At 44.2% G+C, this 12,865-nt stretch overlaps 1 protein-coding gene across 7 annotated transcripts in view; it reads right to left on the minus strand.

The window, feature by feature from the left end:
* ATP11C (ATPase phospholipid transporting 11C) overlaps positions 1-12,865 on the minus strand; it is a 58,797-nt gene that overhangs the window by 27,604 nt on the left and 18,328 nt on the right. For all 7 annotated transcript variants that reach the window (XM_032196315.1, XM_032196314.1, XM_032196312.1 and 4 more), the window contains exons 3-10: positions 11,244-11,333; positions 6,711-6,791; positions 5,572-5,679; positions 4,726-4,854; positions 2,359-2,462; positions 1,675-1,725; positions 773-837; positions 110-191 (exon numbers count right to left, since the gene is read on the minus strand). In XM_032196315.1, coding sequence (XP_032052206.1) covers positions 110-191; positions 773-837; positions 1,675-1,725; positions 2,359-2,462; positions 4,726-4,854; positions 5,572-5,679; positions 6,711-6,791; positions 11,244-11,333 — 710 coding nt within the window. The remainder of the gene's footprint in view (positions 1-109; positions 192-772; positions 838-1,674; positions 1,726-2,358; positions 2,463-4,725; positions 4,855-5,571; positions 5,680-6,710; positions 6,792-11,243; positions 11,334-12,865) is intronic.

The raw sequence follows: 12,865 nt of genomic DNA on the forward strand, positions 1-12,865 counted from the left end.
AGAGAGCATCTGAAACAAAAAGCAGCAGATTAGGGGATTATTTTTGTGCAAGTCATCCATGACAAAACCCAACAGCTTATACCAATTTTTGCCTACTATAAATACTCACTTTTCTACAGCAGAGCGTTTCTGAGATTTCCCTTGGTAGTTCAAAGCCATTTTTGTTTCCATACCAGTATAGACTGCCACACCTACAGAGGATTAAAGCAGAGCTCATCAGGGACTCACAAGCCAGAAGGGACCCAGCTTTCACTGAGCCATCGGAGGCATCAGCGTGTACATGGGAACCTGACTCCCAGTTCAAGAAATCGACATTACCCAAGGGCTGCTCAGCTGCAGAAAGCTCAGTGGCTGCTAAGTAATGTTAATTGCACATATCCCTGAGCACTGACCAGCAGCCCAAGGGTCACACACAGTTAGAAAAAATATCAGTCTTCCCTACCAGCCTTCATTCTAAATTACTGGTGTCTAGGACTGTGATTCTAGCAAAAGTGTTTGGCAAAGGATTTGGAAACAAGTCCCTTTTCTTTGTAACTCAGGCACAAAGAAAAGCTTGCTTAGGTGTATTAACACAACCTGCATAGCATGGCAGCACTGCAGATAGAACCAGCACCTCCAGATTTTACCCTAGAAGCTTTTCAAGCAGCTGGCATATAAATGCAACTGTAGAACCCTGGCAGACAGGCTGCAGGTAAGTATTTTCTCTTTCTAGACATAGTGATAATGACAAATGAAGATGTTCATCAGAACTATGACAAAAAAAAATGTTCACCATAGATCTTCTTGGTATTTTTGAGGGTAGCACCTTTCAGCAACAAGTTTTCAGGACCCAAAGACCTAAACATAAAAGAAGTTATAACAGCACATCACTAAAAAAACATTCAAACTTCTTTGCTGTTTAAACACAAAGATAAACTATTAAGCTAAACTCATGATTTTTTTAGAGGTGATCACTTGATTTGTATGTTAAATTAGACTTTCCTTATTTTTCCACGTATGTACTTTTATTTCCATTTCACCTTATGTAGACCATCCTTGGTGCTCAGAGTCCCAAATTTAACAGTGTGTTCTCAGTGAAGTTTTGGAGGAACAAGTACAAAACATTCACATGTAACACATTCTAGTAATTATATATAAAAAAAAAAAAAAAAACAGTTTTTAAAATCTTAGAAAATCTATCAATTTGAGCAAAGCCTATCAATAGCACCAAAGAGACCTTATTTTGCTACCACTCCTGTTTTTATTTCTCTTTGAACGCCTCACCCATGACCCTCTGCTGCTTCTCTTTCTTTAGGAGGCTGCTGGCAGGACTACAGTGGCTAAGGAGCATCGTGGGTTTTCTTCCAGCACATGAGCACTCATGCTGGAAAGCTCGCCCCTGTGTCCTGGGCCATTCCCTGGGGGCTTGACGGGCTGTCACTTGGAGACTGTCTACAGGTCTCCCTCACAGCTACAGAAAGCTTCCCCAGTCCCTAGGTGGGCTCACATGAATCACCAGGTGGCAGAAGCAAGCAAGCAGAGGGATTAATCACAGGTCTCCTTTAATAAAGGGGATATTTGGAACAGCTAAAGAGAAACAAGACATTCACTAGTGATGGCAACAGGAGTTCAGATCCTTGAAATCTGGGGTAAATGCCTCTTATCTTTGAGGGGGGAGACAGCTGCAAGACTAACCTGGCTATGGGCTCTTGGTTACTTCTGTAGATAATAATTCTTCCAACAAATCTGCAATTAAAAAGTACATGAGGAACTTGAAATACAAACATCTGAACATTAAAAAGAGCCACTACAAACACACTGAAATGCCATCATCAGGAGACGGGAACATGGTAATTCATGCACCTGAGAGGTCAAGGCTTCAGAAGGGACAAACCACAGCCCACCACCCCAGGTGCCTCCCCACTACCATCCCCAGCACAGCAGGGACTGACTGTGCCTGGGCACCCCCAGCTCATCTCAGTCACGGCATAAAACACATGGCAGCAAGCCTCCTTCAAAGGATTTAACCACCAAGACAGCTTAATCCTGGAATGCATTTTACTTGGAAGGTACGCTGGCCTAAAAATAGGTGCATGCACCACTACTAGAGCTGAGCTGACAAAAATATAACTCATTATACCATGATGAGTGTTTCATCGGAGAGGCTTTGCTGCAAAGGAACTGAGACCTGAAGCAACCCAGCGTTGACTTTGCCACCCTCATCCAGAAGAAGCCCCATAGCTCATTGCTGCCTCCAGAAACCTGTCATTTTCTGACAAGAAAACACCCCTCGCTTTATTGAGCTTTAACTTATATTTACAGAAGTGGTTGAGGCTTTGGTAGCAGGCTAGGAGGAGCAGCGAGGATGCCCACACTCACTTGTAGAGGTCTGGCTGCGGCTGTTCACACTCAATCGTGGCTGTGAGGGCATCTATGGCTTCATCCGTACAGAGCACGGTGGTATCCCGCACCGCGTAGTGAGTCTGGCAAGAGAAGCACACACTTTTCAGCAGCAGCCCCAGCAATGCAGCTCAGGCTGCAGGAGGGCCTGCACTCAGCATCTCTGCATCTCCCCAGGGGGATGCAGGTGCCCTCAGGACACCAGAGGTAATGAGAGGCCAGCCCCAGCATCGACAGGCTCAAAGCTGTTTCTAGGCACTGCGAAGGTTCGTCGCTCGCAATTAGCTGGGAAGCCCGTGGAGGATCAGCTCGCTGCCTGCGAGCGCTATTTATAGGAGCTGCTGGCAGCTCCAAACCACTGCAGGCTGTACGACAGGCTGCCTTAATCCGTCTTCATAAACAAAGTCATTAAAAAGCTTCCTCAGCTCATTGCCTTTGTATTCCTCTCATCGTGCATTGCAGGAGGAGCTGCCATGCTACATACGTAGCCGTGACGTTACAGATGCCCACCTTAATGCCTGTTTGGGAACCTGCCTGGGCTTTCATACTGAAAGCACACCCACACCTCTGCTATAAATCGCAGCTTCTGTGAAACCATTCAGAACTGTTCATACAATGCCCAATATCAAATCATGCAAAACTCCGCACAGGGGCATCCAACGCTCCTGTCACCATGGACACTGTGCAATTACTGAGCGATACAGCCTCCTAATCAATTCCTCAATCCTCACATCCACAGTCCCTTAGCCTATTTGGACAACACATGCTCTTTCAGATAACGTATGGCAGAAGCTTCTTGCTTCAAAGACAGAGCCCTGCCACAACCCATTTTATAACCCTGCCCCAGTTTCACGTAACAAGGCATCCTTCCCATATGCACAGCCTAATACACACCAGAAAAACATACAACGTGGCAGGCAGCAGCTATTAGTTCAGAGGAGGTTTTATGACTACCTGGGTGTGCTTCCCTTACCCTAGTTTTGCAGCACAGCCTCGTTCCTAATGTTAGATATATTTCCCCAAACAGCATTTGCTTTTCTATTCCCTCCTAGCACATTTTAATTCATTTTCCATCTTCACCTTGTCAAGAAACTCGGGATAGCTCCCCTTTACCTACAGGAATCCACAAACCAGTAAAAATATAGTGCTTAATATAGAAATTTAGCATTCCACTTAAAGAGTCAAGTTAGTAAAAGCCAAGACTGAAAAAGTTACATTAACTCATGCATATAATGCACCTGACACTACTAAGCAACTGCCCATTTAATATGGATATCTATTTTTAGCCTCATGCCACTTCAAAGCTCTTACTAGTATAACCACTCTGGTACGTCAATACTGCACCAGCTCCTACATAAACTTTTCAGTACCAATTAACAGCCGCCAATAAAGATATGAGCTGCAAACCCCACACAGTCAGATCAACACTGGTAATTCCCACTGACTTCAGAGTGTGCCACAATGTATCATGAAATTTTAAAGTAACTTCCACTCTTACTACTGCAGTTGCTAATATCTGTATAAATATTTATCAAACACAAGTGAAAACAAATTTTCATGTCTTATGACAAATGTAATTCTCTTTTTGTCGTTACTTCTTTCCCTTGGAGAAGGGGAAAAAAATAAAGGAAGAAAACACAATAAAGAAGAAATTCATCTTTAGCAAGAATAATATCTAATTTCACTTCTTGGTTCAGTAAAGGGGAAAGCAAAAAAATATATATATAAAAATCCCCTTCCCACCCTCACCTCCAAAAAACAAAGGGGCTTTTTTTCTCCCTGGTGAAAAATTCCCCAAATCATACGACTCAACACACAGTGCCTCAGAAAGCCCCAGATGTCACTGAAATAGCTCAGTTAAGTAAGAGAAGTGCTGGCAGGTACTGAAAAGGGAGCTACATGCTGAAGCAGCTGTGGTTGCTGCATTACCTACGCACCAGACTTCGTGACATGCAATAGGAGCAGGGAGCAGTAAGACATTGCCCAGGATGGACGGTAATGTGGCAAAGTCATATTATTATTTATTGATATTGGTTTTTTATTGGTGTTTGTTTTGATAACGATGGAATCAACTTGGAGCAGCGCCAGCAAGAATAGCTGTTTAAAAAAAAAAAGAAAAATAAACAATCCACAGAGCACTTCAGTGCTGACTCACTGATGAGCAGACGGAGGGAGGAAATGTTAAATATAGCCACACAGCCGTGGGGACAGGTTATATGGGAGCATCTTCCAGTTAATCTCACTCTCTCTCACACACACACACCCCATACAGGCACTAGCTTCAGCCACAGCTGCCCCAGCACACCAGAGCCCCAGTCCTGCACGCCACCCAGCCATCCCCATCACCTTGAAATTCGACTCGCCATCCAGGCTCGCTGTAGTGACGTAACAGGTCCCATCAACACTACTTGAGGCCAAAAATATCAAGTCACAGGGGAAGGTCTCATCTGCTTTCACTTCTACGATGTCTCCAACCTGGAAGAAAAGAAACATTTCAACAAAAAGCCCTCTAAGTTATTATTAGATACTCACAGATTTAGCTTCTCTCAAAGCCTAGAAGAAATCACCTTGGCTAAAAGGGACATCAGGGAGTTCAAGATCATGATTGGAGTCGCAATGACTCCAACAACCCAGCTTGTTCCCCCAGGGCTCCCCTCTGAGCATCCCAGCAGCCTGCTGGGCAGCCCCGATGCCCACGGGGTGGGCATGTGTCCCAGCACTGGACCACAGCCCAACAGGTCAATCCCACCCAGCACCAACACAGACTGCCCGTGCAGTGAGGTTATTATTTATTTCTCTGCTCAATCTTGATGAAGCCAGAGACTCTGCACTAATCTGAAGTGCTGGGTGATAAATTTATGTCAAAGCTAGTGTGCTTTCCTGGTGTCCTTGGGAGAGTTGGAAATAGAAGAGGACTGCCTGTCCCAGACAAACGCAGAACGCTGACAGATCTGTCATTTGTCAGCCCTGGCACAGCTTTTGTAAGACAGCCTCTCAAAAGCAGTCAAACAAAGGAAGCTTCACTTATTAACAGGGAAGGGCTCTCAGAGCATCTTGTGCAAAAGCCAGAGACTTTGTGCAGCTCGGCAAGAATGCAGCACAGCCCTCCTGCGGGCACCAGTGCCTATCACCCACCCTAGTGCCCCATCCATTTCCCTCATAACTACATGTGACTTCTCTACTAACGATTACCTTGATTTTTTCACTCTCCTTCTGCACTTGCTTTGCATTTTCAACAATGAAGACAGTACTCTTGTTCACTTCGTTGTCAGCTCTGTGTCTCAACCAGTCCTCATATCCCTAGGCACATAAATACAGGCAACACAAACTTGTAACAGAGCAAGTAAACGAATGAAATAGGAGATGGAGAGAGAGGGAGAGAGAGAGAAAAAAAAGTTTAACAGTCCTAAAAACTCCTTCATGCCTGACTAAACATCAACCAGAGCAGCTCAAACTGAATCAATTTATTTTAAAAACTTCATATGCATATTTGACAGATTCGGAACAGATTAAAATAACATAAAAATAATCTATATGCAGTGCATGCAACGATCAGCTAAATTACTGTAACATGTTTCTATTATTCTCAGTGTTGGCAAGAACATACTGATAATATGAATAACACGCTTAGCACCCTGTGACTCTTTCTACTATGGTAACGCAGGACAAGACTCTTCCTCTTCTGTCTTCACTAAAAGAATAAAACATTCATACTTGAAGCAGATGGATTTTACTCTCGCTCTCCCTTTCTGGCTCCTGCAGAAGAAACTTACTTTATTATTTAATACTTCTGAGTAGGAAATTTAAAATGGCACATGTGCATATGATGGGAGGAAAGTGGTCTCTCAGCACTGCAAGAAAGAGGACTACATAGTTTCAAGACTGAGTTTGAACAGAACCTGTCTTTTCCATTTACTAACAAGGGAGCGGAGCACAGGCTATATTTGGAGCACGTCTCTGTATTCTGCAAAGAGTCAGAGAACATTTCTAAAAAGAGAAGAAAAATTCAAGTAAAGGCAGAACTAGAGAGGCAGCCACAGTGGTAACCTTTACTATCCACCACAGTTTGCTTTCAACAATATATAGAGATGTTTTACATTGCCAAAACAGAATACACACCAGCATCCATATTCAGCGTGCAGTCTCTCTTGAAGAGGACCAATACACACATCTGAGCTCTTGAAGGGGTTACCAAACTTATCAGCCCATTTTGATGATATTCTGAATATATTCAAATATACATTCATCTTTTTCTCCATCGTATGTCCCAAAGAGCACAAGAACATCCCTACAGGAAGGCAATCTTCCTCTCCCCAAATTACTGCTTTTACCTGTTTGATGGCTGTGACGGTGATGACAAAGAAGAGAGGAAGGCCACTGGTTATCGGACTGGTTGGGGTGTCCACTATCACCTGCGGACAGAAGGAACATACTGGTGACAACTTGCTTTCAGGCAACAGAAGAAGCAAAAGCTCTGGCCACTGGTGTAAAAGGGTGCTTGGCACACTTGGATATAAAGTGTACTATCGCACCCCAGCACAGAAGGAGGGAAGGAAGGGGCACACAGGAAGGGCTAGCAAAGGCATCCTGAGGATGCTCTCCTCCATCTCAAGACAGATACACCTTCTCCTGAAGGCCATGGGATGTCCTCACGTGGGAAAAAGTCTTTCAGAAGTAGTTTAAAATCTCAGTTTGACCTCACCCTCATGGGAAGTAAAAGGCTAGATGAAAGGGTTGCTGGTGATGGGTTACAAAAATGCAGCCACTCAAGTGTTGAGGCAAAGAAGTCTCCTCCTGCCATGGGGTGTGCTGGAGAGGACAAAGGCAGGGAAGGAGGATGGTGCAGAGGCAGCAGCAATGCGCGAAGAGAAAAACACCTCAGGAAGACCACTTCTCCTCTTTGGCCATGAAGGGGGGGAACAACCAAACCCCAAAACACGGGCAGTTGTGAGCAGAAGGGCAGTACCAGTCCTCTTGAACCACTGACACCGAGAGGTTAAAAGCAACATGCACCAGCCCAATTTACCAAGGAAATATATTGTGTAATGGCACATGAATACTTAAGTAAAACAGAAATTAACATTTAGCCTTCGAGCTCTGAAACGTGGAGTTAAGAGCATGATTTAAACAGCACAAAGACCACGCAAGGGCCTTCAGGTCAATAGTTGGAGTCCTTGAGCTAGGTGCAGTGCTTGTTGTATCTTGAGCTAGCGCTGTGGCAAAGACAGTTCCCTAAGACCAAAGCCCAGCAGAGCCCCTTCAACATTCAGACAACCTCTGGGCTGTGGGAAACCACTGTTTCTATTGACTGCATCATGACTTGGCCTGAAGGGGAAGAACAGCAGAAGAGGTTCATAATTAGGAGGGATTCACGTATGAGCAGGAAAAGCTGCACTGTTTGCCCACTGAAAAGATTCATCATGAAGGTGTCCTCTCCCAAACGACAACACAAAAAGCCTTTCACCTCATGGCAGGTGAGCCCAAGGGTGTTGCCCAGGGCAGGTATCAGGTGCCTGCCCCAGCTGCTCCATGCATGCATCATTCTGGCAGCAGGAGGGCAGCAGCCCAAAAGCAAACAGAGAATTCAGCCCCAACAATTTCTGCGCCGAGACGCAGCCATCCATCTGTGCACATCTCATAGCTCCCTGCCAGCAGGCACTGCCAGCAGTGATGCTTGCAGCGTCACTCAAAATACTGTGCGGGGACCAAAGCCACTAGGGCAGACCCCAAGGGTTTCCCCTGGGGCACCTTTAAATCAGGGCACAAAAATTTGGCCATTTTCCTGGCATCCCCAGAGAGGATGGGAGCATAAGGGGCAGATGCGGAGAGCTATGACGACAAGGGACTGGGAAGCTCAGCAGAAAGGCTTTGTGTCCCCACAAAGGGACTTTGTCGTGCTCTGTTTGTTTGCGCTTCCCTGGCACGCTCACAAACAGCATCTGCGTGTTTGTTGTTTTAGGCTCTCTGTTAAAAGCCACGTTAAGCACAGAACCGCTCTTATCAGCTGGGAGGAAGCCATGTGGAATTTTTTAACTCTTTGAAATGCTGCACGTTGTATTCTTACCCTGCAGGACTGGACCCAAACTGAGAACAGCTACATCACAAGTAGCCAGGTAAGCAGAAGGAGGGCAAACCAAGATAAACACAACAAATACTTCCAGGAACACAACACCCTGCTTCACTCAAATGGATACCAGACTTTGGAGAACTTCAAGTGAGGATGGTGTAAAGCATTGCACAGACACATCACACAAAGCCCTGCACGTCCAGATGGCCTCTTAGAAGAGGCACCACAAAGTGCAGGTCAGTCAACCAAAATTTATCTTACTAGAAGTGGACAGATCTTGTAAACACAAGAGGAACTTTTAGCTAAGCAGAGCAAGGCAGAGGGAAAGGATACCTGCCCTGGGCTTCCTGAGACTCCCACTGCTACCCCATGGGAGTTTTCTGCACCAGACAAGGTGCAGCTGTATGTATTTATTTAAACAAACAGTACAATTACTGTCCACACAAATGCTGTATTACAGAGGTATGAACACAAGTAGTGGGTAGAGTCCCTGGAATAACTCATTTATACACTTGAAGATCGCTACTGCACTCTGTACGCAGCCTGTGGCTCAACACGGTTCTTCTGCCTCTCACTGCTGGTGGAAAGCAGAGGGACACAAGAGCAGCGTGCCAAAACATCAAAGGCAGACTCCTTTGAAGCTATTTTTGACATGCTTTAGGACTTCAACAGCTTAATTTGGATCCACTTAAGAGTGACAAAATCCTTCTGTTACTTAACAGTTTCTCCCAAATTCATTGTTTACCATACTGAAGACCACAATCCAGAATTCATCATTATCTATCTAAAAGAACACTTTTTTTTATTATTATTTTTTTTTTATCCCTGGCACCTCCTAAATAAGGTGATTGCTATCAGCTTGGTCCCTCTACAAATACACCTTGACCACACTTACTTCAGACCATCTGTCTCCTCCAGGAGTTGACTTCGTTTCCTTTGAGTGTTGCAATAGATGGAGCAACAGAACAGTTATTCATATCCCTGTTAGTGCACTCATTAGCGTCTTAGGTTTAATGTGTGTACTTTCTCTTCCTCTCTCTCTACCAAGAGCTGTATTTGGAGTCACAGCAGGTAGAGGAGATGCAGCAGGCGATGCCCAGCGGGGCTTACTGGGCACACACTGCTCAGCTACAAATCCACCGTGCAGAGAACAGCCCAAGTGCTGCCATACTGCACCCTTAACGCAGCACTTGCGACAATTCTAATAATTTTAAGTAATTTAAACACCAACATTTAAGCTATAGATGCCGTTTTACTAAGGTATAACCCTTGATATTTTATGTGAGTGGAATTACCTTCAGTGCTTTTCTTAGGGTAAGTGAAGTCTCCAGCAGCTCCAGGACAATGATTACCAAGGGCTGTTAGCTACTTCATGGGGCGGTGAGTGCTGCCAGAGTGTGTTTGGTTGGGTTTGTTTTTCCCTCTCTAATGGAGCATGAGGATTGCTTCCTTATTTTAGAGGCAGTCACAGGTCACAGGATTACAACGAGGAGGAAGAGCAAGGCTTTTATTTCACCTGCATGCATCCGTGTCTAAAATGGGCAAGCAGCTAAACTACAGGGAGCTCTGTAAGCAGGATCAAGAATACAGTGTTCTTACCGACCAGAGGGTCAGCAGACAAAATGCAATGCTGCGTCACTAAATGGCCATCTCCACAAGAAGGGCATTCTGCCTCCAGGGCATCACTTCAGTACAAGGCGAGTTACAAATTCACTCTGACAAAAGGGAGCAGTGCCAGTGAAATCAAGCGATGGCCGAGAGCCAGCTGATGCCAGGGTGAGCTGGCCTTCCTGCAGCGCTGCCAGGAGGAGCCACGCACAGCCGTTACCTCAGGATCCCCCATTTCTGCGGCAGGCACTGAAATGGCTGTAAACCATAACTCTTTACTGTCAGGTTAAAAAAAATGAGGTCTTTTAAACATGCACACCAGGAGAGAGAGTGATACCCTGAGACCTGAATCAACAAAATTCTGGAGAAGCCGTCTACGATCAGGCTGTTTGCAGTAGCTCTACAGTGCTGTTTTTGAGGTTGGTGGGGTAGGAGTTCGGATGCCTGTTTCTAGTCCTAGAGTAAGCTGTCTACTAAGCCTTGGGTCTGAGTATTGGATTTTAGGAGGTGAGTGAAAGCACTGTGGTGACTCTTCCAAACTTTCCACCTCTTCCCCCAAATGCATTTGGACAGCCTGCTTTTCTTTTTGGATGACAGAACAAAAAACAAATATTCAGGTTTGCTTAGAATTTGTTCCTTAGCAAAGCCACAAAGCAGAGAGATAAGGCTCATCTGTGTATAAAATCTGTTGTTTTGTCTGTGGAGAATAGCATCCTGAAACTCCAAATTCCCAAAGCACATGCTATGCCTCTTCCAAATTCTGTTGAGTACTGCCTCTCTGCCCTGGGCTGCCCTGAAAGTCACTATAAATAAGATGTATGAACATCACATAACCTGGGAAAATGCACGTTGTTATGCAGCAGAAGTAATAAAGGTGATAAAAAACTAGATCTTAATTCTGCAGCATTAAACATACATATTTTCACTGGTTGACTGATCTTAATGGTTAGAGTTAAATGGTTTTTAAATCATTTCGGCAGTCATTCGAACACTGCCTCAGCCAGGCCCAAATATTTAATTGTTAGTATGTGCTGAACGGCTTACCAGAATTATAACACAGCTTCCAATTTAAAAACAAAACAAAACAAAAAAAAAACAAACACCAAGAGAGTAAGTTTTGAACCTCAATTCTTGCTGTTCCATCTGTGCTTACAAACAATATACAAATAAAACCACCCTAGCATCTTACCTGCACGAGGAAGATGATAAGGAAGTAGAAGTTGGCAATTCTCCTAAACTGCTCAAAAAGGTTTTTCGGGAGGAAGTTCCAGATTGTGTACTGTGGAGAGAGAGGAACAGAAGCTGTTGGGCATGTTGCAGCTTACCAGATGCCAACACAAACAGACCAAGACACAGCATTTGATGCAGACTACAAAATGGGAGGTATCTGCACAGAGCAGGAAATGAGTTTTCTCTTTAAACTGAAACAAACTGGTGGCAGCAGGTACACAAACTGCTGCCGTCATCTCCCTGAAACTGCAGCTGGGGCCACAGCCTCCTCTTCCTCCCAGCAAGGCAAGGCAGCAGGTCCCAGCATCACCAGGCAGCTGCTGCTACTGGTGCAGCTGTGTGCTGCGATGCAGCCGAGCTCCAGCTCCCACCTCCAGCATCACACCGCAAACTCTGGCTCTCTCCACCAGCTCATTACACAGTTGAAAGTGTTTTGCAATAATGTGGGGCTTTTTTGTTTGTTTGTTTTAAAGTAGTCAACTGCTTCTCTTTTGTTAAAATATCCCAAACCACTCAGCTGGAGACAGTAGAGGAAAAAGAAGATAAACACCATGGGATTTGTTTCAGGAAGCAACTTCTACGTAGGCATTTCAAGAGACACAATTTAACAAAGAAGTAAGGCACAGTGCAGAGATTTTTTTCCAAATTAAATCTTGGAGTTGCTGTTCTGCTCAGAAAAAAGTCATGCTGCCCATACAAATCTGTTATTAGGCTGTGCTTCGTTATCATTTTAAGACAGCTGCTGAATCATTTGCATTGGAAAACATGGAATTGAAGAACAGCGTGGAAAATAACAGGTCTAATATGTGATCTTTCAGTGTGCCTTGAATAAACAATGAATAATAAGCAGCCAAGTCTCAAGGCCAACATTCATTTAATTAAAAAATGATACTGGTCAGGTAAGAACAGTCCATGACAAGCAAATAAAAATGAAAAAAGACAATACTAAAAAATAAACCAGAGAAGAGCTACAGAATTAGTGCTAAAACAAACAGTTTATCAGAAATAGAACTGAAGTACTGGAAAGTGTTTTCCAAAGGACTCTCTTGCATGTCAAGGAAAAGTCACTGGGAATGCTACACACGTTAAGGGTGTTTAGACTTCAAACTTGCCTGCAATATAAATGCACACAGCATAGAGTCTTAAAAAACAAACAAGGTCCAAGTTGTATAAAAAAAAAGGAGTGAAAGAAAACCCTTTCAGCTCATCTACAGTAAAACTGAAGCCTAGCAGTATGCTGAGCATCATGACTCCTAAGCAGCATAACATGCATCCAGCTGTGTTGACACTATTGGATGCCACTTGCTTGATATTTTACTTGAATTGGCTTCAAATCTTTTGAAATAGCTTCATGAATGTCATGGAAAAAAGCTAAGCAGAAGGCAGACGGGTGTCATCACAGTTTTCCACAATAAACAAAAGCTAGATTAATACAGCATGAATGTTTCCCCTTTCTTCTAAAGGAATAAGCCAAGCATGGTTATTTTTGTCCTGGTTGAAGAGAAAAAAAAAAGCCACAAAACAAAAAATAGGTGAATCACATGAATCTATCCATTTACAAAATAATCCCCACTCTCTTTC

The sequence above is a fragment of the Aythya fuligula genome, chromosome 13 (assembly GCF_009819795.1).
Source record: "Aythya fuligula isolate bAytFul2 chromosome 13, bAytFul2.pri, whole genome shotgun sequence".
Classification (NCBI taxonomy): domain Eukaryota; kingdom Metazoa; phylum Chordata; class Aves; order Anseriformes; family Anatidae; genus Aythya; species Aythya fuligula.